Source organism: Sturnira hondurensis, unplaced genomic scaffold (assembly GCF_014824575.4).
Source record: "Sturnira hondurensis isolate 20B ecotype Veracruz unplaced genomic scaffold, ASM1482457v3 Scaffold0017436, whole genome shotgun sequence".
Taxonomy (NCBI): Eukaryota; Metazoa; Chordata; class Mammalia; order Chiroptera; family Phyllostomidae; genus Sturnira; species Sturnira hondurensis.
In genome coordinates, this window is record NW_028090067.1 from 3,094,259 (window position 1) to 3,120,503 (window position 26,245).

Consider the following 26,245-nt stretch of genomic DNA (forward strand, 5'->3'; position numbering starts at 1 on the left):
GGCATTTGGGTAGTTCCCATTTTGAGGCTATAGTAAATAGTGCTGTTGTAATATTCTTGTATTTGTCTATGTGTCTTTGCATTGCAAGACAATTCTTGCATTGTCTATGTATCTTTGAATGCACATATATTTTTTCCTATTGGGTGTATATGTGGGAGTAGAGTTGTTGGATCACAGGGGAAGCCCAGGCTCAGTTGTAGTAGATATTGATAAGCAGTTTTTCTGAAGTGGCTCAGTTGGTACACATCCTACCAGCACCATGTGAGCCTTCTGGTTTCTCCACATTGGCTAACACTTGGTACATTTCCTTTTTCATTTTTGCCATTCTCACGAATGTGTAGAGGTATTGCATCATGATTTCATTTGCATTTATCTGGCAATCTGATGATTAGGGAAATTGAGCACCTTTTAATGTTTATTGGTCAATATGTTTATTGGGTATCTTTTTTAATGAAGGGTCCCTTCAAGTCTTTTGCTCTTTTTTCTATTGAAATATTTGCCTAATTCTTTTTTAAAAAAAATTTAAATATATATTTTATTGATTATACCATTACAGTTGTTCTATTCCCCCCATTCATCCCCCTCCACCTGCACACTCCCTTCCCCACCATTCTCCCCCCCCCCCGCTTAGTTTATAACCATGTGTCTCAAGTTCTTTAGATTCTATATTTACCCTACTATTCTTGCCCTCCCCCTATCTATTTTCTACCTACTGTCTATGCTATTTTCTATACCTTCTCCCCCCTTCTCCTCCTCCCACTCCCCTGTTGCTAACCCTCCATGTGTTCTTCATTTCTATGGTTCTGCTCCTGATCTAGCTGTCCTCTTGGTTTGCTTTTGTTTTAGGTGTGGTTGTTAATAACTGTGAGCTTGTTGTCCTTTCACTATTCATATTTTTCATCTTCTTTTTCTTAGATAAGTCCCTTTAGCATTTCATATAATAAGGGCTTGGTGATGATGAACTCCTTGAACTTGACCTTATCTGAGAAGCACTTTATCTGTCCTTCCATTCTAAATGAAAGTTTTGCTGGATAAAGCAATCTTGGCTGTAGGTCTTTGGATTTCATGACTTGGAATACTTCTTTCCAGCCCCTTCTTGCCTGGAAGGTCTCTTTTGAGAAATCCACTGACAGTCTGATGGGAACTCCTTTGTAGGTGACTGTCCCCTTATGTCTTGCTGCTTCCAGGATTCTCTCCTTCATTTTAATCTTGGCTAATGTAATTCTGATGTGCCTTGGTGTGTTCCTTCTTGGGTCCAACTTCTTTGGGACTCTGAGCTTCCTGGATTTCCTGGCAGTCTATTTCCTTTGCCAGACTGGGAAAATTCTCCTTTATTATTTGTTCAAATAAGTTTTCCACTCGTGGCTGTTTCTTTCCCCCTTCTGGTACCCCTATAATCTGGATGTTGGAACATTTAAAGATGTCCTGGAGGTTCCTAAGCCTCTCCTCATTTTTTTGAATTCTTATTTCTTCATTCTTTTCTGGTGGGATGTTTCGTTCTTCCTTCTGGTCCATTCCATTGATTTGAGTTCCAGTTTCCTTTCCATCACTATTGGTTTCCTATGCATCTCCCTTCATTTCAATTAGTTTAGCCTTCATATGTTCCTCTAATTTGTGACTATAATCAGCCAGTTCTGTGAGCATCCTGATCACCAGTGTCTTGAACTGTGCATCTGAGAGGCTGGCAATCTCTTGGTCGCTTAGAGTTATGGGCTCTGGGGCTTTGAGTTCTTCTTGAGCCATCTTTTGAACTGTTTGTGCCTGTTACATATCAGGATCGGAGCCCTAGGTGTTCACTAGAGCAGGGCACCTCAGTCGCTGGGTTGTGATGCTGTATGTGGGGGCGGGGCCAAAGAGGAGCAATGGTGGTTGCGTTTGCCGCCTCTCGCTGCTGCCACCACCACCGCCACAGGTGCTGCAGCTGCCACCATCACCGGGGCCTGCACATTTCATCCCACTATACTGGAATGTGCCACCGCCATCAGCCCTCCACCACTGGGTTCGCCGCTGGGGCCTGCGTGGTCTGTCTCACTGTGTGCGAATGTGCGACCGCGGTCAGTCTGCCCCATACCCTGACTATGTCCGGGCTGCCTGTGTGCCTGGGTCGGGGGATCTTTCCTGCCAGACCCCGCTCCGCTGCTGGCTCCGCCCCTCTTACCATCCCTATTGAACCGTTCGTTGCTGTCGGACTTCCGTATAATTCAATTTTTTGTTCTTTGGCTGGGTCTTTGTTCTCCAAACCTTTGTTGTATTCAAACTTGGTTGTGGGAGAAGGCACAGTGTTTCCACCTATGCCTCCATCTTGGCAGAAGTCCTATTTGCCTAATTCTTATTGATTTGTAGTTTTTTTTTGTATTGTGGATACAAGTCCATTATTGGATATATGTATGCAGATATTTTTTCTGTTGCTAATCTTTGTTGTTGTTGTTGCTAGTCTTTTCACTCATTAGCTTCATTTGATGAACAGAAGTTCTTCATTTTGATATAATGGATCATATGGATTTTCTGAATAATATAATCAGCATTAGTTAATTACCTGCTTACTATGTCCTCATATACCTTGCTCATTTAGTTTTCACATAAACATATTTTTAAATAAAAACAATAAAGCGGAGAGAAGTTGAGAAACTTTCCCAAGTTAGGAAGCAGCAGAGGCCAGATTCATTCCCAGCTCTTCCCATTCCAGAGCCTTGGCCCTCTGGTCTCTGTCATAGCACGAAGGGAACCAGCTAATAGCCTCTGGTCATTGTCCAGTCCTTGAATGTTCTTCCTCTGGCTTGCACACTTGTATTTCAGTCAAATTAGTGGCCATCATTGAAAATTAGGAGAAATACAGATTTCTAAATTTTCTTGGAAAATTGTGGGATCTGGCAGTACTTGTCCCATTTCTCCATGTGTCACCCTGGGCTGCTGGAGCTGAGTAGTTACTGCTCCTCGAAGATGGACCTGAGCTCTTCATTTCTCCCCTGGAGAAGCTATGGTTTGTCCTGCTTGGCCTTCCTCTGTTGTTTCGTTTCCCACCTGGCTTCTGGCTGTAGATTTCCCTTTGTCCCTTGGTGCGTTGTGTCCTCTCTTCTTCATCTGCCCCTTCCCATCCTTCTCCCCCATTGCCACCCCAGCTGAATTAGAGTCTCCCTTTCTACCTTTGGTTTTAAAAAGTTTGATTATGATGTGTTTAGGTATGTGGGGTTGTATTTATGTTTTTGTATTTATACTGCTTGGGATTCTGGAGTTCTTAGACCTATGTTTTGATAATTCTGATTAATTTTGGAAAATGTTTAGCTATGATCCATTCAAATATTTCTTCACTCCTGCTTCTCTTTATTCTTCTGGTACTTCAGTTACATTGATGATGCTTTGGTATTGTCCTACAGCTGGTGATTGCTAGATTTTTTTCTTTTTTTACTCTTTTTTTTCTCTTTGTGTCTTAGTTTGGATGTTATTTACTGACTTACATTCAAGTGTATTGAGTCTTTGGTTGTGTTTAGTCTCTTGCTAAGGCACTTTAATTTAGACATTTTCATATCTGACATCACTTGTTTATTTTCTAGCATTTTAATTTTACATTTTTGCATTTCTATCTCTCTGTGGAAATTCCCAGTTTTCTCACACATGTTGTTTATCTTTTACATGAAATTCTTCCTTAACATTACTTTTAATTATTTTAAAGTCTCTGATCATTTTGGCATGTAGATCAACTTTGGTTTTGTGGCTTTCCTTATTCCTTGACAATAAATAAGGATTTATTATTTTTTATGTGTCTTAATTTTTTATCTTACACTCTGATCAAGTGGGATTTATTTCTGGGATGCAAGGATGGTTCCACATTCACAAATCAATCCATGTGAGACACCACGTTAACAAAATGAAAGATGAAAATTATATAATTATCTCAATAGTTGCAGAAAAAGCAACCATTGACAAAATTCAACATCTATGTATGTTAGAAACTTTCAACAAAAAAGGAATGGAAGGTACCCACTTCCAAAGTGAGTACAGAGGGCATGTACCTCAACACAACAAAGGCCATACACGACAAGCCCATTGCAAATATCACACCCAATAGTGAACAGCTTAAAGCATTTCCTCTAAGATTAGGAATAAGACAAGGATGCCCACTCCTGCCACGTCCGTTCAACACAGTACAAAAGCCCCAGCCAGAGTAATCAGGAAAGAAAAAGAAATAAAGGTATGCAAATCAGGAAGAAAAAACCAAAATAGTTTCTATTTACAGATGACATCATAGTACATACAGAAAACTCCAAACACTCCATCAAAAAGTGATTGGCACTAATAAATTTGGCAAAGTTGCATGATACAAAATTAATTTACAAAAATCAATTACATTTCTGTACACTAACAGTGAACTATCTGAAAATGAAATAAGGAAAGTGATCCCATCTAAAATTTCATCAAAAATAATAAAATACCTAGGAATAAATTTAACCAAGGAAGTAAAAGACCTTTATACTGAAAACTGTAAAATAGTGATGAAAGAAATTGATGAACACACAAATAAATGAAAAAATATTCTATGCTCATGAATTGGAAGTATTAATATTACTAAAATGCCCCTGCTACCCAAAGTGATCACCAAATTCAGTACAATCCCCATCAAAATTCCAATGATGTTTCTCTCAAAAGCCTAACAAACAACCCTAAAATTTGTATGGAAAAAAAAGACCCAAAATAGCTAAAGCAATATTAAGAAAGAAGAACAAATCTAAGGGCATCATGCTTTCTGATTTCAAACTATTACAAAACAGTACAGTAAGTAAATCAATGGAACAAAATAGAGCCCCCAAATAAACCCATGCATGATGATCAATTAATTTACAGCAAAGAATCCAAGAATATTCATGGGGAAGTGTCTCAATATTTTTAATTGAATTCTGGACATTGCGCATGAAAGGGCAGTGGAAACTGAGGTAAATGGTGTTTACCCCTGGAAATGTGCTTAAGTCTCCATCAGGCTGCTAGTGAGGGGAGTGGAATCAGTGCAGTTGGAGGATGAGCTGGGCCTGGATTTTGTCATTGCTGGAGTCACCTTCATGGTCCTGCAGATTTCAAATTCCTTCAGCAATGGGATGCTATCCCACATGCTTTGGAGAATTTGTTCTCATGTTCCTTTTCTACCCGAGAGCTCTCAGCCTCCTTTGCCACAGAGGGGTCTCCCTCCTGCCCCTTCCCTAGCAGCAGACTTGGTGCTTAAAGCTTTTGATTTGAATGGGAGAAGGTCCTGGGAGATGAGTGGGCTTTCATGGCTTGTGGAACTAAAGGAGGTCTCTCCATTTTCCTACCTTGCCCATTGTCTTCCTCCTAAGTACCATGTGGTGGTCATCAGATAAGATCTTATGAATGAGGGCAGACTCTTCTTGTGTCTGCAGCTCCCACGTATTCTAACCTGTCATGCTAACCTACTCGCAGCCTTCTAGAACTTAAAAAAAATTCTCTATTTCTCCTTACTCACTCGTATGGCGACTACTTTTTCCTCCCGTGTTGTATCAAATGTGAAACTGTGTGTTTGACCATCTTTCTTCGGAGGGGTTTCTCTCTCTTACTTTAAAATTTGGTTTCCCTGGTTCCCTCATAGCCCCCATTCTCTGATGGGGTCAAGAAAAGTTTTGATTTCACAGATTATCCAGATTTCTTTTGTTGTTAGGATAGAAGGTACATTTTCTTGCAATTGTCTATATCCTAACTGGGAGCAGCACCTCTGGTGGTGGATAAAGAGTTTGTTCAATGGTCTCTTCATTCCTAGTGCTTCGTCCAAGAGTGGCCTGAGTTCCTGTTTCCCTTCTGGATTTTATGTCGGAGGCTCTTGCAAAACAAGGCACGCTGCTCCTCTGTGGCTTATAGTTTATGCATCAGGTGTCCATAACCAATATTTATTTCAGGAAAAAACCTTTTTAGAGGCTTAATGTAATAGTTTACTAGCTTTAGGAGCTGGGGATAAAAAAGATATGACTTGGTAAATTTTCTTTTTAAAGTAAATCATTTAAAAAAATTATAGAAGTAATTCATCAACACCATAGAGAGTTAAAAATATAGAAAGATACAAAAAAAACCACAAAAAATGAAAACCACCCATAATTTCATTAACTAAAAAAATTACCATTATATCATCAAATTTATTTTAGTCATTTTTCTTTGAGTGTGTTTTATGTTAGTTTATCTATGTGCATATACATTCTCAAATACATAATTCTGTGTTTTGTTTAAATAAACTAGTTCCNAAAAAACCTTTTTAGAGGCTTAATGTAATAGTTTACTAGCTTTAGGAGCTGGGGATAAAAAAGATATGACTTGGTAAATTTTCTTTTTAAAGTGAATCATTTAAAAAAATTATAGAAGTAATTCATCAACACAATAGAGAGTTAAAAATATAGAAAGATACAAAAAAAACCCACAAAAAATGAAAACCACCCATAATTTCATTAACTAAAAAAATTACCATTATATCATCAAATTTATTTTAGTCATTTTTCTTTGAGTGTGTTTTATGTTAGTTTATCTATGTGCATATACATTCTCAAATACATAATTCTGTGTTTTGTTTAAATAAACTAGTTCCAAAAGGTGTGTTTTTTTTTCCCTGTGGGTTAAGTAGTATGGCGCTCGTGAAATGATGATGTGTTACTCATGTTTGTCTGGTGAAGATGCCAAAATTTATGGAATACTTTTAGTTTGCCTTTAGGGCCGGGCTCCTTCTCATAGCTATTTCACATGAACAGCAGGGACAGGTGTGTATATGTTATTCCAATGGAATGTAATTCATTTCAGAAAAGACTAGCTGTTGATTCCTTGTGCTGAGGTCCCCCTTTCCTCATGTAACTTCCATTCCTTTTTATTTATGCTGGCTCATTGTCAAGTTCAGAACCAACAGAAATGAGGAAAGTATATAATGTTCTTCTTTCTTTTCCAGAAAGTATTTTGGAGAAAAAATTGGCCTGTATTTTGCTTGGCTGGGATTATATACATCATTCCTCATCCCATCTTCTGTAATTGGGGTGATTGTGTTTCTTTATGGATGTGCAACCATTGAAGAAGATATTCCCAGGTAAGATAACTTGAAAGAAAAAGGCTCAATTCCCATGTTAGTAGTTTGAAGTTTCATCTTAGTTGCAAGTACATCTCCTTCCAAAGTCCTCATCCCTATCCTTCTTCCCTACCATACATGTAACGTGTTCCCAGAGATAGATCTGGGAGCTACAGATTCTGGAAGTGGCTTTATAACCATTCTGGGCGTGACCCACTTTCTTTCCTAGTCAAGCTCTTCTCCATTGCCAGGGTCTGATGTAAGCAGGTGGATAATGCCTGATGAAAAAATTGTGCCTGGGAAATGTTTTTCATCTCTTAACTTCATGACTTTCCCCTGCTGGTTTTCCACATAATCCAAGGCAGGAAGTATTGAATGGTATTGGGTTCAGATCACACGTCTATAAGTCAAACAGTGTTTGGGATAAAAGGCTGTGAGGCTATCTGTAGAAGCAGGCAGCTTCTGGAGCTGAGTAAGGCTCAGCTTCTAGTTCAGGAGTCAGAAACTCCAGGAAGTGACAGTGCCCATGGTGGGGCTCTTGGAGAACAGAGACATGGAACAAAGGAAAGACAGGGCCTATAAAGAAAGTAAGCACTTAAAAATAGTTGTTTACTTTCTTTGTCCTCTAGCATCAGGGAATAATTAATACTTACCAAATGCCTACTGTGTGTAAGGCGTGGTGCTAAGTGGTTTTATGTACTAATTTCTTTGATGCTGTAGAGATCAACATTGTAATTCTATATAAGTGAGCTATTATTTTCATCTAACAAGAGATGGAGAAATAGATGATAAGCAAAGTTGCATAGTTTGTCTAACTTCAGCAACTCATTATTGTCAGGGTTGAGATTTGACCTCTGTTGCCTCCTGCTGCTGTAGAGTCTTTGTTCTCTCCAATAAGCTGTGAAGTCTTGCAGAGGGCTTATATCCTTCTCAGCAGTCCAGTAGGTTCAACTGGCCTTGTCTGATGCATTCTCAGAAGACATGACTCCCATGTTTTCTTTGCCCAGTTGTGATCCCTAGAGAGGTGGGCCTCAGCTTGATCAAAACTGGACATCTCCAGCCCTGGCTGGTGTAGCTCAGTGGATTGAACATGGGCCTGCGAACCACACGATCTCGGTTCGATTCCCACTCAGGGCACATGCCTGGATTGCAGGCCAGTTCCCGGTTCCCGGCAGGGGATGCATGAGAGGCAACCATACATTGATATCTCTCTCTCTCTCTCTCTCTCTCTCTCCTTCCCTTCCCCTCTAAGATGAATAAAAAAAAAAAACCCAGGCCATTCACTGAAAAATGCCTCAAATCTTAAAAAAACAACAACAACAAAAAAACCTGGACATCTCCATACTGTGCTTAAAGAACCAATGCCAGTATAGTGGGTGGGGCATCAATGTGCTGGTTTATACCAGGACTTAGAACTTGTGCCCATATGAGAATACATGACAGTGACCACTGCAATTGGAAATGATTATGGTCTACATGTTGCTGAAAGCTTGTTTTTTTCTTGCCAACACAGTAAAGAATTACAGATCAGCAAGTCAAGTAGTATGCGAGCTGAGTTATTTGAATGTCCTCAAGAAAGAGAACTGGCCTTAGCGAGGGTGGTGAGAGAGGCATAGGTGCCTTGTCCTGTGGATTTATATAATTTGCAGGCTGGGATGAGGGTTAGTATGACATTAGAGAATGGGAGTTACATATTGATTGGCAGATAATGATGGTGCTGACCATGCATGCTTTCCCATGGAGGATATGAACACCTAATCATAGGCATAGGTAGGTGTCTGTTCCCAGGGTTCTTATCTCCTGCTCTGGACAACATCTGGTCACCTGTTGTGAAACAGCTATGTGACCAGAGGTAGTTGGTCACAATTATTTTGGCCTGATTTTCTGTTAAGAGCAATGGACATCTTCCTACCTTTCCCCCTCTTTCCTTATTTTCTAACTCCTACCTAATATATACATGCTGCAAAGACATATATATCTATACACATGCACACGCATATATAGTGCAGATGTACAGGCATGTAAAATGTGACTATTATCATTGCAGATGTATTGTAGTCAGAGTGTGTGATGTTTTAAAAACTATGGGTAGCAACCCATTCATGAATTATAGAATTGATTTAATGATTATATTTTTATTGTACTTTTTTCATTAGTACTTATGCCCCTTATACCTGCCCCCGCAATCCCCACACTGTTGTTTATGCCCATGAGTGCTTTTTCTTTTTGCTGGATCCCTCCACCCTCTAACCACCCCCAGAACTGTCAACCTGCTCTCTATCTATAAGTCTGTCTCTATTTTGCTTGTTAGTTCAGTAAATAAACTGGAATAAGATAGGAGAGAATAGAGTGAAACATAATATTAGTATTCATCACAAGAAGGAAGTAAGGAAGTATAAGTATTGTTGCATGAGATTTTATTTAGATATATGGTATGTTTATGGCAAGATGCAAAGATAGTATTGAGGGGTACAATGTATCCTTCACCCAGTTTCCACCAGTGCTCATGTCTTATATATCTACAGTACAATATCAAAACCAGAAAATTTACATTACGTGGAACTTTAAATGATACCTTTTATTGTCAATAACTTTGACATGTGAGATACAAGTATCATTTGCAAGTAATAATTCCATATGTGCAGGATACATCTATAGAACTTTCCTTTGCTTACCAAGGGATTGGTTCCATTTGTTAGGCATTTGCTTACATGGATAGGGAAGACTGGAGCATTTTTTAAAAGCTGGTTAATCTAAACCATATTGAAAAAAAAGTCAGTTACTTTAGGTCTGCACCTTAGTAACAGATGTCTGTCTGAGTTTCCTAAATAATTGCCCCCTTGCCCCTTCTCTCTTTCAGCTAGCACAGCACTGCACCTTCTAACTTGTGAGCAGTGAGTCACTCATTAAGAACACCACTCACTCTGGGTTTTTATCAACATATACTTTCTAGGAAAAATGACAGATTGAAGAAGTACACAATTAGATTTGGACCCATGGTTACTTCTAACTAGAAACCTGTGGATTATGTATTTAGTGAATAATCTAGACGTGATCTCAGTTCTAGGTAAACTGTCCTCCTCTCTCAGCTTGTCTAGAGTTAGCCTCTCTCAGACAATACAAAGCCATTTTAATGTCATCCTGAGACAGAATTTCTTCAGAATTCTGTTCACATTGCTTGCATTGAAAAAAAAAAATAAAACCAAAGCCAAAGCCAAAACCAAAACAACCCAGCTCAATGCATACAAAGCGTTCTGACTTCCAATTTAAGTGATTGGAGAGTATCCATGCTACAGGGCTGCCGTTTTGTGCAAATGATTGATACTTGACTGTACTCTAATTTTAAAACCAGTCATTTACATAGAAGTTAAGTTTCGAAATGCTTTGCACCAAGTTGGTTGCTGATACTTTTTTGGTCCTGACTGTTTAGCACTGACTCGATTGGATTAGGCACAGGCTGACCAGGATTACCCCTCCCCCAGGTGTTTGTGTGAAAAATCATCTGAACAGCAAAGACCCTGACACACATGCTGGAAGAGCAGCGCTGAGAACTCAGATGTCCTCGGGGCTGAAGCGCACAGCGCTGTATTAGAATTTATACAGACCAACAACGTTCTGTGTGAATTTGTTTTCCAAGAGGGTACTCTCCTCTCTGAATGTTGCAACTGCTTCTCGACTATGTAGTGAATGCTTATCGGACCCAGAAGACTTAAAATAAACCTCACTCTCCAGTGAACAATAGGAATGTGCCCAGGTGAAGCTAGCACGGCCGAACTGATTAATAAAACATTACTGTTTAATATTGTCGATTTGAATGAGTCACTGCTATTGACACTTGCCAATGGAGAGCTGAGCAGCAGCAAGTCAGCGAAGGAACTAGGATTTATCCTCCGAGGCCTGGAGTTTCCATTCTCTCACACAGAAGGCCTCTCCCTGCTGAGGACTTCATAGCTCATTAAAAACAAGCCCGAAAGCTGGGGCTTGACAGGCAGTGACAGCCTTCAGTGAAACCCTTCAGCTTCTTAATGAAGGAGAAGTAGATCCGGGCATCCCTTTGACTTCTGCGTTAAATCTAAGCCCTTGTTTAGCACCAGTTTACCTGCGTGGCCCCCAACTTGCCAGCTGTGCTCTATAGCGCCCTCTGCTGCCTCTTTCCAGGGAAAACACAGCTGTGGTTTTCAGGGGGGGAATCCCCTGAACTCCATCCCTGTGTCTCTAGCTGCTCATGAAAACTCAAGTTCTCCACCCTTTTCCTCAAAACCAAGAGCTTAACTGTCTACCCATTCCCTTGGAGGAATATTACACCAGAGTGATAAGTTCATGCATTTCCCCATCAACATATGGTTTGGATAGATATTGGGAGGCCAGTGGGGCTGGTAGATCCTTGGTTCTTAGTTACAAGCACTCATATGAGCCTGAGTTTATTGGCTCCAGCTAACCACTTAATGAATGAATGGAATTTCAAATATATTCCTCAATCCCTTAAATAGAGATATACTGAGAATTGGTTAGAATATAGATGATGGTTATTTGACTCATGCTTCTCTCTTGAAGACCACAGAATCTAGACTTTGGAAGAATGGATTTTACTCTTTTCATTTTCCCTAATCCCATTTCATGGTCATGATGATTCTTGTTAGGTGGAGGCTATTAATCCCCATTCTACAAATGATCTCTCAGCTGATGCACTTAGAAAAGGTCTCCCAATCCAGCTCTGACTTCATTCTTCATCACATGGCTTCTTCCAGCAGTGAGAGCTTGTGTTTATTTTTCCTAGCCATCAGTCTCACACATTTGTGAGACAGGGTTTTATAAGGCACCATTCAGTGTGTAGCATCTTAGACAGATGGTCACTTACTTTCTGTTGAGACACTTCTAGTGACAGGGGGCTCCATACTTCAAAAGGTGGCCCATCTTTTTTTTTTTGGACAAAATACAAGAATAACACTTTCAAGGTAAAAAATCCAACCCCACCGTCTCTAACATACCTCATGAATGGAGATGATAAGTTCAGCCATGGATTCAGAAGTGGGAGACATTTTGGGGGTGATTTGTTTTGGGTGGGTCCTGCGTGAGCGCCTCCTGACCCAGTAGCCTCTGTTCCCTGCAGCAGAGAGATGTGTGACCAGCAGAATGCCTTCACCATGTGTCCCCTGTGTGACAAGTCCTGTGATTACTGGAACCTCAGCTCGGCCTGTGGTACAGCACGGGCCAGCCACCTGTTTGACAACCCTGCCACTGTCTTCTTCTCCATCTTCATGGCTCTGTGGGGTAAGTGGGTGTCATGAGGTCTGCTTATAGGAGTGGTACCTTGAAATGGGTACAGTGACTGTACTCTAGTGGCTCTATTCTTCCATTTATTTTCTTTAGCATTTAGTCCTTGTATCTTGAGAAGCATTTTAGGGGCAATAGATTTATCTCCTTTACTCATATGTGCCAATAGAACTGGGAATGTTCTCATGGTTGTGTGTATGTATACACACATATAGATATATATATATGATATAGTGTTATTGACCTTGTACTGGTATTTGAGCCAGCACATATTTTGAAAACCCCCAGTCCACTCATGAAGCACCTCCAGGAACATCGACTAAGACATGTGAACTCATAGATATTAACCAAAATAACACTCAGAAGGGTGGGATCATATAGCCACGGGTATAGAGTTATCTGGTGGTAAAGGTGGGACTAAACCTGGTCTCCTGACTCCAGGTTCAGTGTAATTTCTGGGATACCAATAGTGTGGACCACAGGTGGCAAACACAAGGCCTGTGGGCTGAATCCAGCTCTCCGCCTTGTTTTATCTGGCCTGGCAACTTGTTTCTACCTGACGGCAGCACTGAACTCTCTCTTAACTGTTAAGGAGTAGTTACATTTATAGTCCTAAAATTACATTCAGCCCTTTGAAGGCAACCGTGAGGCTGAGGTAGTCCCAGTGAAAGTAAGTTTGACACCCCTGGTGTAGACTGTAGAGATTTTACTTAATAGCACAGTAGTGTTTTCAACAAAGGGATTTGTGAAGGAAAGAACAAATAGTTCTCCCACTGTCCTTCTCCTCCTTTCCTTTCCCGCCTCTCCACCACCTGGAGTATTAGGGTAATAAACCTTCTCTGGGCGGTAGCAATCTGACCTCCCCCCCCCCCCCCCCCCCCCCCCCCACCACACACACACACACTCTTCTATTTTCACAAACTAGGATAACCTACAATAACAACCTTGTGGTAACTGAGCATTTCCAAGAAGACACACCCATGTGTATTTAAAAAAGGGACAAACTCAACATGTTTTAGCCCATCTTGAATAGCCACCTGAGTTTTACTCATCATGGATGGGCAAGTCCTTAGATTTCTTGCTGGATCGCAGACCAGCAGGGCCATGGTCGTGCTGTAGAGACTGCTTGATTTGTCACTGACTCCATGGGGCCCAGAGGACCTGCCAGGAGGGGGCTGTGAGTCACAGCCCTGAAAGTGTGAGTGGGAGAGAGGGAGAGGTTTGTTCTCAGCAGTGCTGGGAGAACTGAACAGACCACCCTCCATTCCCTGTAGGAACCTCTACTTGGGTGGAGATAGAATCAGATTGGAAAGATGCCTGTATTTGTAGGCCACCGAGGACCATTTCCAGGGACACACTGCTCAAGGAAAGCAGCTGCTGCCCAGGGTACACAGACAGTGGTCAGCTCATAAGAGTGGTGACAGGGAGTAGGAGGAAATGACACTTGTGATTATATAGCTCTGGAAATGTTTACAGGAAGGGTGAGTAGGACAAACTGAAGTTGAAGTTTGTTACTTAGGAAGTCAGAGGCAGCTCTATCTTCTCATCAAGCAAAGGGTATCTTGTAATTACTCCAAAATCTAACTACTTGAACTGATTTGGAACTTAGAATTTGATTTCATTTGCTGATATTTTGCAATCCTAATGCCATTAACTTGTCTTGTAGATATTATAATGATCAAATAGCTGAAGCTTAATAACACTGGGTCTATGATCCCTTAAGATCTTTGATGGGCTGCATAATTCCTGGTTGTAGAGAAAGTTGGTTTTCAATTTTACTTGCCACTTTCAAGCCTTAACAACTGCCTCTTCTTTCTCAATAGCTATAATGAACAGATACCTCCCACCCCTTCTGAGGTCCTCAATAATTTACTACCCCCACCCCTGGCTCCTCTCTCTTTCTCTCACATAACAGTGTCGAGAAAACAAAAAGGGTGAGGTTGTGTCAGAGCTTCCTGGCAAAAGTTTGAGTTTGGTTTTTATTTTTTCTTAACAGCCTTGCTCTGTTTTATGTGATTGTATGTTTGGTTACAACAGCCAAGAGCCCCTGGGCATGATTGCCTACATATTACAATTAAAATAATAGTAATGCCTCTCATTACCATGATTATTATGATCAGTGGTGCTTTGCTGGGTGGGCCTGGGCCAGGGCCTATGCTTGCCAGGAATAAGGCTGGGAAGAAGTGGTTCTCCACAGAGAGAGACTCAGGCTATTGTGGAGTGGGAGTGGAGGTTGCCAAGACAGGGCTGTGTGTGGAGGGTTCTAGTCAGGAAGACCTGGGTCTGTTGGAGTCTTCAGGCCCAACTCCTCTGCTGTCCTGGCCTCAAACTCAAGGGAACTTTGGAAAGAGAGTGAAGCTCTATTGAAAAGAAAAGAAAAGAAAAGGAACGGGGTTTCTAAACGCTTTTTTGACTCAGGGGACTTCCTGGTGGGTGTCTCAATCCTGCCCCTTCCAGCTGTGGATCCCATAGCAAGCCAGTGTGAATTTAGCACCGCGTCACCAAAGTCAGGACTCTTAGCCAAGGTGCCATTGAATCTGGGGCACAGTACTTAACCTTTAGAGCACTGTCTCAAATGAGTGAAATGGGGGAAGTAATTCCTATCCATAGTATTCTGTGACAAGTGAATGGCATGTGTACGCAAAGCACTGAGCATGGTACCTGGCACGTAATACACGCCAGGAACTGTGAGCATCTCGTTGCCATTATTAGGGGCTTCCCTTGTCCTCATGGCTCCTCTTTCAATGAGTCTTGGACATTGCTGTCAGAAGCACTCTGAGCCTTGCTGTGTGCAGAGCCCTCCACGGGCACTGAGAAGAGCATGGGAAGAGGAGTGACATCCCCGTCTCATTGCAACCCCTGGAGCAATGCTAGTCTTGGGAGGTCAGGATGCACTTACATGAAAAGGCCTCAAATCCTAGGAGAAAACATACAGATTAGTGCACTCTCGTGTTGCACCAAGTAAAACAAATGAAGCTTTAAGTAACTGCATATTTAACCAGTCTGTGGTGTTTGTTATATTCAGTTCTCTGCTGCGCCGAAGGTAAGCAGAGGCTGCTAGGAGTCCAAAAAGAGCTTTCAGACCTGTTACTACACTACAGGCCTGAATGGCAGCCAACAGTCCAGGGCAGTGGTCAGTGAAGGGCTCCTATCGGATGTGGTGTTGAGGTGTAGGAGTGGCCTCGGGGAGGATTATATCCCTTTCCTCTTCAGGGCAGCAGACCTGAAGAAGAGAGGGTGCCCTTGAGCCTAATCTTATGGAAGAAGTAGCACATGGGCTGCTCAGGAAAGGGTGAGGGTAGGCATTGCCAGGTAGCATAGGAGAGGGGGCCAATTTACACAAGTTGAGAACAAAGAGGAAAGAGGGAAATAGCATCAGGAGCAATGCAGCTGTAAGGCGTATGTTGATAAGTGGTGGGAATAGATAGATGGGTCTGGCCAGATATACAAGGCCCCAGTATCCAGAAATAACTTAGTCCATAAGAAGCCATTGAAAGTTTGGGTGAGGGGTAGAGTGAGAGGGATGTTAGCATCCTTCCTTTCCACACCCCTTCTTCACTGCCTGAATGCTTTTCTTCAAGACTCGGCTCAGATGCCTTCTCTGGCAGCCAGCACTCCCTGCCCTGTATGTACACAGCTTTTTATGTGTCCTTCTCAAAGCCTGGCCACTCTGTGCCTTGTATTACAGTTATTTACAATCTTTCCCCAGAGACTGTGAACAACATGAGAGCAAAATCCATATCAGAGTCATCTCATCTCCTTCATGATGCCTAGAACAGTGTTTTGTATTTTGCAGATAACTTAGTCGGGTCTAGTGCATTCAGGTTTGTTCAGATAAGAGATTTATTGTAAGAAGGCAAGAAGCAAGTTCATGAATGCAGGAAATACAGCCAGGCCACTGGGGAACTGGAGCTGGAGTTGCTGTCAGAAACCACAGTCCTTTCTCCTTCTTTCAGGTGCTGCTTGGTTTTTGCCTTCTCTGTTTCTCTTTGTGTCTCTTGGTTTCAGTTTTCAAAAGAGAGAATCTGGTCCATTGGCAGGCTCTAGATCAGATGTTTAACCCTGGTATTATAAAACATGGCTGTGGAGTGGAGGGTATTGGTATTTCTGGAGTGTGTTGGGCTGGCCCTTCAAGGAGCTGTAGTTGGAGCAGGCAAACTGACCAATAGGTAGACATAGTAGGCATTCCACAAGTACTGGCTAAGAAATGGACGAATGAACACATGTTGCTTGAGAGGGATTTGTCCGTCAGTTGTATGCAAGATGGATTGGAAGGCTGTAACTCTGGAGTCAGGTAGAACTATTAGCACACTGTTACATAACCTTAGAAGGTGATTATTGGGACCCACAAAGGGAAATGGTGCTGGGGATGAAAAAGCAAACAGGGAAGAAAGTGAGAGTACTGAGGAAGGCGTGGGGAGAAAGACTATGCACGGTGAGGTTTGTCCAAAAGAGACTACAGACTCTTTAATTCTTATTTTATTTATTCTGCCATCCTTCCTCATTTCTTGAGATCAGTGTTTACCCTCTCCTCATAACCTAGACATGGGGAAAGGGGTATGTGTGTCCCTTTAAATATATCTATGTGGCTTCTAAGGATGTGTAATATTTAGAGCACTTTTAGGTGTAAGTGGAAGGAAATGAATAAGTGCTTCAAAGACAGCTCCTTAATTTAAATTCTATAAGTTTATTCTCTACTATCATTGGTGAACTAAGAGAGTGCTCAAAATCCACTCTTCAAAATTAACAGAATTTCTTATTTCCTTTTAAGCCACCATGTTTCTTGAAAACTGGAAGAGATTACAGATGCGACTGGGCTACTTCTGGGACCTGACTGGCATTGAAGAGGAAGAAGTGAGTTCTCTTCCATGCTTCTCTGGGCTTGTGCTTTGCTTACACCCTGCAAATAGGCCATTTGGAGTGAGATAACCAATTATGTATACTGTCACACTCAGCCACTCAGTCACTGGCTGAGTCTCACTGTGGCAGTTTTTCTAGCTTGATTTCATGGGCTAATTCATGGCTGATATGCGCTGATACCAAGAATTCAAGTTTCCTCTCTACTCTTGAGCTGTAGGACATTGGGTCTGGTAGGTAGCCAGATGACCCAGTGCCCCTCTTTGAGAAAAGAGATGGCACAAGAGGCAAGCCTTGTAGTAGCCTTGAGGTTTCACTCAACATACTTCTGCCTCCCATGTCATTGATTCTAGTGACCATAAATCCAGAGACTAGCAGTCATTTCCAGAGCAGAAAATGTCAAAATGGCTCTATGAGTCTACTGAGGGTCATGGAAAGGGTATGAATGCCAGATACTGGTAGCCTCTGATGCCAGTGGAAGAAGAAAATCACCATACCTTCACAGTGTAAGCCAGTGCACCACGTGAAGCTGCAGTGTGAGCTAAGGGTAAAGGGTAGGTTCTTTTAGACTCTAGTTTTATGGACAAATGCTACATGGTTGGGCAAAAGTAGATTTATAGGTATGTATATGTACATGAAACAGAGTTTATTCTTGTATAATTATTTATAAATTATTGTGTTGCTTTCTATACAAGCAACGGTAAACCCACTTTTGCCACACCCTATATTTAAAGGATGAAAACAAATCTTCCTTCCTTCCAGGCTCTTTTGTGAAGTAGGGTCCTAGTGTTGGTGCTGGCCAGTTGACAAGGAGCAGTGTGACATGTCAACAGTCATCTGTTCCCACATGCAATCATTGACTGAAGAGCAAATGTCAATATCAGATAGGCTCCTGATGTTGTGGAGATACGGATGAGGTACTGGGAACAGTATCTAGAAGGACCAGGGGGCACTTCCAAGTGCCTAAGTGCCCCCTTGCCAAAGATGCCCACAAACAATGTGGCAATTGCATGGACAACAGGCCTTTTTCTTACTCTCCTCCAGTAACCAATGTGCCGTGCCTTGGGCACAGCACTTCTGACTTTGTGGTCCTGATGTTTTATGGCCAAGCAAGTGGAATCCTTAATTTAGTCTTGTTCTCAAGACTCTGTGGCTCCCCAGATCTATAGTGTGGCATAATTTCTTCTCCTTAGTGCTCTAATTAGTCAGCTTGCATTTGAGCATATGGTCATGGCAATGTATTGAGTACATATGCTCACTCTATCCAGTCCTGTACGTTAAACATATGTCCTGGGACTAACAGCATCATGCATTCCATGACAAATGAGAGAATACACACATGGGTTCTGCCTTCAGAGAGGATGGAGCGTTCAGATGAGGCCACACTTTTAAGAGGTCCCAGGAGCACCTAGGGCCTAGAAGTGAACTGGACAAGAGCAGCCCTCTGAGCTGAAGATTGCCCCACTTCAGAGCAAAAGACTCTTGAGGTCTGGCAGTTCTCCCTCCAATAAGCACATGCAGGACCCCATGAAGTCTTTCAACAAGCCCCTTGGTGGTGGTGTCCAGCCGGTTCCATAGGGACGCCTCTTGGGCAGGAGCTATACTGACTCAGGGGGGTGACTCTGGGTTTGGTTCCTTCTCGGAGATGAGGTGATGATAGTGGGCTTTAAAAACAATAGCGTCATCTTCTGATGTATTGATTATATGTTTATTAGTCACACATGTGGTTTCGCCTCTCCAATATCATGGCACATCTTGGAAAAGCCAAACACAGGCCAGAAACCTAGCTTGTTGACTTCTGGAATCTCTGATGGAGTTGTAATTCCTGCCTAGGAAATATTGGTAAATAATATAGGAACATAAAATTCTCACACCTGTAGATATTTGTCCTTGGACAGTGCCGGGAAGACCTGCCAATGAGGCCAGGTGTACACTGTTAAATTCTCTTTGAAGTAAGTCAGGCATCCTCTTGCTCCAGCATCTGCCTTGATTTGACCATAGTCTTGATTAGTTGGGTGTGCTTTCCCATGCCTGGTGACTCACTATTCATGTTTGTATTGCTGAATGGCTTAGTGATGTCTCTTGAGCACTGGTGTGCTTGCCAATGAGTTAATCACTTAGTCTGTACAGGAAACAGGTACAGGCAAGTGAGTTTTAAGATTCCCTATGGCCACCTTTAACTTTGATTTTTATTAGTCGCCATTTTAGCTTACGGAGTCATGCAGGAGGGAGGAAGTTTTTTTGTTGCCCTAACTCCCAGCTGTGGGGCACATCTGTTTCTCCAGCTGAGATCTAGCTCATTGAAACTTAAAGTTTGAGGTCTGAGGATAGCCAGTGGGATGAACAGATGCATCCCTCTGCCTTTAGTCAAACTGCTGTGCAAAGCATGAGGCTTCTTTTTGTATCAGCTGCTGAGTTAATATTTCTTCTCTCCTTTGTCAACACTGGCGCCATCCCTAGGAACGTGCCCAGGTTTGGTTTTCAGTGTGGTAACAAGTGTTGTGTGTCCTGTTTCTCTCCCACATTGTGTTCCTGGTCTAGACTCTTTGTGATTATATGTGGTGTGGCAACTCATGTCCAATAGAATCCGATCCTAAGTCCTGACTTTATTGTACTTGTAGTGTTCGGTTATAACCCACAGGCCAAGGTTGCTCTTCTGCCTGTTTACTAACCACTCTTCGACTCTTGGGTTTTAGGAACACTCCCGGCCTGAGTATGAAACCAAAGTTCGAGAAAAAATGCTCAAGCAGAGTGACAAGTCGGTTGTTCAGAAACTGGAGGCCAACATGACTGAGAGTGAGGATGAGGTAAGATGCTGGTGCTTGTTGTTGACCGTGTTCTTTATGTCTTAAGATCTTGTTGTCAGTTCATCTGGAACTCCTTCAGGGACAGCGACTGGGCTGCAAGAAGGGCTTGACAGGGTGAGACAGGACAGAATGAGAGCGTGACATTGCTGATTGTCCTGCAGTCAGAACTCACGGGTAGCGGGCTTTAGCCATGACTTGGTTTGTCTGTTTCCTGGGTGGGATCTGGACAATATCGAGGAGCAGCTCGGAGAAGAAAGAAACAGTTGTCAGGCCTGGTTCCTCTGGACTCCATCACCTAAATGTCTAACAATAATAACCACTGCCACCATAGCAACCAGCACAATGACAGCTAACATTTATTGAATGCTTGCTCTGGGCTAGGTCCTGTTCTGAGTGCTTTATATTATTTTATTCTCACAAATTTATGAGGCTGGCACTATTGTTATATAAATGAAAACTAATGAAAAAAATTATGTCCACAGATTAAGTCATTTGCCAGAGGTTACTAAGCAAGTAAACGGTGGGTGGATCTGGGATTCCAACCCAGGTCCACTACTGACAGTTTAGATATATGACAGTTTAGATATATTTGCATACTGCCTTTCATGCGCAATGCATAAGGCAAGAAATGGCTCTTAGGGCCTGCAGGGGCAAATCCATGCCTGTATTTGCTTGAGCTACTCACAGAATGTTCCTTACATTTCATCTTATCTGGGTGGGCTTCCATAAGGAGGAATGTAGCGGTGAATATGTCTTCTGAGTCATATTTCTGAGTTTGATGGTGGCATTCAGACTTTGAAACAGAGCTTCAGAATCTGAGCTGTGATCTGTAAATACTCACAGTGTGTGTGAGTTGGGTGTACGCTGCGGGGCTCCACTTGGCAGTGCCTGTCTCCTCGGAGTGCCACCCTTCTTTAAAACTGTGTGTGTGTGTGTGTGTGTGTGTGTGTGTGTGTTTATGTCTTTCCTAATCTGGTTCCTGAAAAAAATCAACAAGGTTGAAAATCTGTTGTTTTTGCATGTATCTTTTCCCCATCTTGGATGTGAATTCAAATTTTATTTAATTTTACATTCTTTAAGTTGAAGCCATTCATGTTAACATGCAAATTTATTCAAGCAACAAAACAGAAGAATGTGTTGTTTTTGAGCCCAGAACACTGGCTTTAAAAAAAAAAAAGAAAGGAAAGAAAACAGGACTTTAAAGAGAAAGAGCGTGGCCCTTTGAGTTATTTCTTTCCTAGGCAAAAAGTTAAAGCCAAGACCACCAATTATTTAGGGAAATAATAAATTCATTCTTAGGGAAAACTGATCATCACTGCCACCCTTGCCCAAAAGCAAGCCTTTGGTGTCCAATCTGCTTTGGCAACTCCACCCCAGAGCACTATACAGTGGGTAATTTTATGGAGATCACAAGTAACTTTTATTGACCACGGACTCATTTAATTTTAATTCCATAGACGGGAATGCCAAGGAGCTGGAATTGCATACTGTGAGGCTGTGGTTCTAATACAAACATTGCTTGGATATATATGCATGATAGGTCAAGTGATTCTCAGGAACCATGAATAATTGAAAAACATCTGAATGCATTATGAATGATACATATGTTTATGTTTTAGCATTCGACATCTATTTTCATTACACTGTTGAGAATGCAAAGCTCAAAGCATCTAATGCCTTATGGGCATTTGAGAGGGGGGCGGAAATGACCTTCCCAAATGAGCAGTGTAAGATAAAAATGGCCTGGAATTTGATTGTTACCATCCTTCTGTGTTCCCTCAGTTCTGCTAATATTGTGAATGCTGCTGTTCTTGTTGCAAATCTAGCTAAAGATGGGAGATGAGGGAGGGAGGAGCACCTTGTGCTGCCTGTTGGGAGGGATGCTGCTCTTGCTGTGGGAAGAGCTGTGGTCAATACTCACTGCAGGACAAGGCTCTGGAGGCACCATCACGTGTGGGATATTTAGGAAAGGTACCTTCCCCTGGGGAGTAGATGGGGACTAGGCATCAAAGTCTAGCAGACCGTCTTCCATGGGCTTCTTTCATTCCAGAAGGATTACCTTTGCTCTGCCTTTATTATAACCCTGTGGCTGCACATCCTCACCTCTCATTACTTTCCTTCCTTTTGAATGATAAAAAGCTACCATTTATTGAAGCCCAGAGCAGTAGAGGAACTCAATGAAGATCACATAGCTAGTTGTAGGGAAGCTGGTAATCAAAATGAGCTCTACCTGATCCCAAAGGCCCCTTGCATTATTAAAAAAAAATTTTTAAAGATGTTAAGTCCATTTTTAAAAACATCTTTCTTGAGATATAAATTCTTAGATCATAAAATTCTCCTATTTAAAGTATGTAGTTCATGGCTTTTAGTATATTCACAGATTTGTGCAGTCATCGCCACAATCTAAGTTTAAAATATTTTCATCATTCCCTCAAAGAAACCCTAGATCCAATAGTTACCAAGCCTTGGGAAACAGCTAATTGACTTTCTAGAGATTTGCCTGTTCTAGACTTTCATATAAATGGAATCATGCAAAATGTAGTATTTAGCTTTTTCCACTTAGCAAAATATTTTCATGGTTCCTACAAGTTGTAGTAATATCAGTACTTCATTTTTTTTGTTGCCAAGTAATGCTCTGTATTTTGAACATATCTCATTTTGTTTAAATATTCATCAGTTGATAGACATTTGGATGGCTTCCACTTTGGGGCTATTATAAATAATGCTGCTTTAAATATTTGTGTACAAGTTTTTCTGCAGATATATGTTTTCATATCCAGATAGATAGATAGATAAATAGATAGATAGATAGATAGAAAGAAAGAAAGACAGGCAGACATACTGGGTTATATGGTAACTATGTTTAACATTTTGAAGAATTGCCATACTAATTTCCAAAGTGATTGTACCATTTCACTTTCTAACCAGCAATGCATGAGGGCTCCAAATTCTCCATATCCTCACCAACACTCGTTATCTTTTTAATTTTATCTATCCTAGTTGCTTGAAGTAGTATTTCATTGTGGTTTTAATGATCATTTCCTTAATAACTAATAATGTTAACTATCTTTTCATGTACTTACTGGCCATTTGTGTGTCTTCTTTGGGAAGATGTCTCTCTGCCCATTTTTTAAATTGGATAATTATCTTTTTATTATTGTTTATTTTTTGCTGAGTTATTTACATACTCTAGACATAGTCCCTTGTCAAATAATATGATTTGTAAATATTTTCTTTCATTCTATGGGTTTCTTATAATTTTATTGATGATATAATTTGAAGCACAGAGTTTTGTGATGTAGTTTAATTTATATAGCTTTCCTTTGGCCACTCATCCTTTTGTGTCATAGCTAAGACACTATTGCCTAGTGCAGTATCGTAGAGATATGCTCCCAGTTTTCTTCTAAGAGTTGTATAGTGTTATCTCTTAGACTTAGGTCTGTGATACATTTTGAGATTGTTTTTGTGTTTGAAGTAAATAAGGTATTCAAAAATGTTTTTGCATGTGGATATTCAGTTGTCCCAGTACATCTTTTGTTAAATTTGTCTGTATTTTATGTTTTTACCTTATTATAAATGTCATTGCTTTCTTAATTAATCTTGGATTGTTTATTGCTAGCATGTAGAAATATAATTAATTTTTGTGTATTGATTTTTGTATGCAACAATTTTGCTGAACCTATTTATTAATTCTAATAGCTGTTAGTGGATTCCTTAGGATTTTTTATTTAAAACCTCATCTAGTCTGCAAATATAGTTTTGCTTCTTCCTTTTCTAATCTGGATGCATTTTGTTTTACTTTATTTTTTGTCTAAATGCCCTCACTAGAATCTCTTGTACAATGTTGAAAAGAAGTGATAAGAATGGACCTTCTTGTCTTATTCTTGATCTTAGGAGAAATAAAATGTCTTTCATCATTAAGTATGATGTTCACTATGACACACTTTTAGCTCTCTTTGTGAGGCTTCCCTGAGAACGATTCACTTCTCATCAATATAATGCTGATCTGGAGTGATATCTTCTAACTGTAATGGGGTGATAACTACATGTCCACATTGGGGAGGGGTGACAGAAATAATGCCCGAAGGGTGGCTGGCTCATGGTGCTTTCACCAGACAGCTGAGTCCTTCTGCCTCAGTCTTCACATGGGGACATTGGACTATAGCCTCTGTGATTTTCTTTGTGGATATCAGAGGTGACGTTGGTCATTAGCCCATAACTTTGGAAGATAGACTGTCTCTTTATCTTAGATGGTGGCAATTTGGCTATTCTTATATCTATTTTTATGATTTTAAGGGTATGGATATAGTGAAATGGTAATAATGATAAAATTACAAGTAATATTTGCGGCATTCTCACTATGTGCAGGGCTTTATAGGTTCCGTTTAATTTAAGTCTCAAAACTTCATTGGCTATAGCTTATATAGGAGAAAATAAAAGCGTAGAGAAATAAATAACTTGCTTAATGCCAATGTGAACAGAGTCAGACCGTGAGATGGGTCTGGCTTAAGAGCATTGCTCTTGACCCCTGTGCTCCTTTGCCTTGCCTCACCAGACCATCAAATGCTTCTAAAAAATTGTGGTTGGTTCTTGTTTATACTAAAGGCAGGAAGGACTATGGTATTTTCCAGAAAGGTGGGTATGAGGCAAACTTGCTATCCTACTTTTTCTTTAGCGGTTTCTGTACATTTTGGTGGGTGATGCTCGGTTTCCATTGGGGACAATGGTGAGTAGAATCAGCTCAGTTTATAGCAAGGGGCTCAGCAGACAACAGGGAGGTTTCTGGAATATAAACACAGATACACATTGTGTTTCCAAGGAAGAATATAGAGTCTGGAACTTTTAATAAAATAATAGGCTCATTTTTTTTCCTGGATTAGTTTGAATCTTTTCTGGAAGAGTTTGTCCTGGGCATATTTGGAGGTTTTTTCCAACAGCACGATCTCTCTGTTCGTACAGCTCTAAGTTGAGTATAGGTCTAGGTAAGTTGCTGTAGATGACGGGTTTGGGGAGCTATCCTGATTTTTGCCTCTGGTCCTTCTGACCATTCATTCAGCTCCTTCTAATTTCTACTCCTGCTTTCTTTCCTTTCAATAAACTTTGTATGGGTTAGGGCAGCGAGTTTCAACTAGTGTGTGGCAAGACTTTTTAAAACATGCATTACCTAATTATTTAGTCAGGGGCACTGACCCCTTTTCACCTTAGATTGTCAAATTAAAGAAATGACAACAGCCAACACAACAATAGCCATCTGGTTGACTCTGAATGAGTCAACATTATACCTATTTTTTTGTCAGATCAGCAAAAAACTATATTTTTTGGTGTGCTGAGGACTTTTAAAAATTTATGTATGTTTGCCATGAGATGGAAAAGATTGAAAATCGCTGAGTTAGGGGACAGTCAGAAAATAGAGCTCATGCCACCTAGTTCAATAGAGGGAAAATAATACGAGGAACTAACTTTGAAGGTGTTGGACATGGGGAAGTTGAGGCAAGCAGGCAGTGATGCACAACCCAGAGATTAACAACAGCAGGAAACTGCTACTGCTTCTGGGGCTGGAAGGAACCCAGGAGCCAGGACTACCCAGTGGGTGCTGGGACCCTTCAGGAGGTGCAGTCTTTTCTGGATATGCCATCTGAAGCAGACAGAGAGGAGGGCGAGAGGCCCTGAGTTTCCCCTGCTCCCGTCTTCTGTGAGTGCCCCACCCCCACTGCCACTGACCTAATGTAACCAACACTCAGCTGGTAAGTTATTCTGGGAAATACTGTTTTTCAGGAGGCACTGTCCTGCCGCACTGAGCAGAGGAAGGGACAGCAGGGAGTGATCTGAGAACCAGGGGAATGGCACAGAAGTCCAGTCAATAAGTCAGCATAACTTTAGGGTCTACTAGGCACAGATCACTTAAGCCAGATCCTTGGTTTGAGGAGTAATAAAAATTGGGCCCCCAAATCCTAAGAATGCTGACCACTATCATAATAAATGAGTACATGAATGATCAGTCGTTCAGACTGTTCCTGAGTTGTTGAGGATGTGTGCACAGGGGTGTGTGTTAGTGGTGTGAGCAGGTGTGAGAGGATGTATTCTAGTCTGTGTGGGTGAGAGGCAGAGCACATGTATGATGGTGTCATCGAAGTGACCCAGGTCAGACCAGATAACTGAAGGCTGCAAACAAGAGGGGAAATGTATATTTGTGTCAAGGAACAGAAGACGTAGCAAGCTGAAGAAATAGCAAATATGGCCTGAAAAGAATCTTCTCCTATAATACATA

General features: G+C 41.3%; 1 protein-coding gene across 6 annotated transcripts in view; it reads left to right on the forward strand.

Moving 5' to 3' along the window:
* ANO2 (anoctamin 2) overlaps window positions 1–26,245 on the forward strand; it is a 329,301-nt gene that overhangs the window by 163,683 nt on the left and 139,373 nt on the right. For 4 of the 6 annotated variants that reach the window (XM_037068063.1, XM_037068064.1, XM_037068067.1 and 1 more), the window contains 5 exons: window positions 6,926–7,060; window positions 12,150–12,310; window positions 17,085–17,167; window positions 19,631–19,642; window positions 19,867–19,977. In XM_037068063.1, coding sequence (XP_036923958.1) covers window positions 6,926–7,060; window positions 12,150–12,310; window positions 17,085–17,167; window positions 19,631–19,642; window positions 19,867–19,977 — 502 coding nt within the window. The remainder of the gene's footprint in view (window positions 1–6,925; window positions 7,061–12,149; window positions 12,311–17,084; window positions 17,168–19,630; window positions 19,643–19,866; window positions 19,978–26,245) is intronic. The other 2 variants (XM_037068065.1, XM_037068066.1) reach the window with 1 other exon arrangement.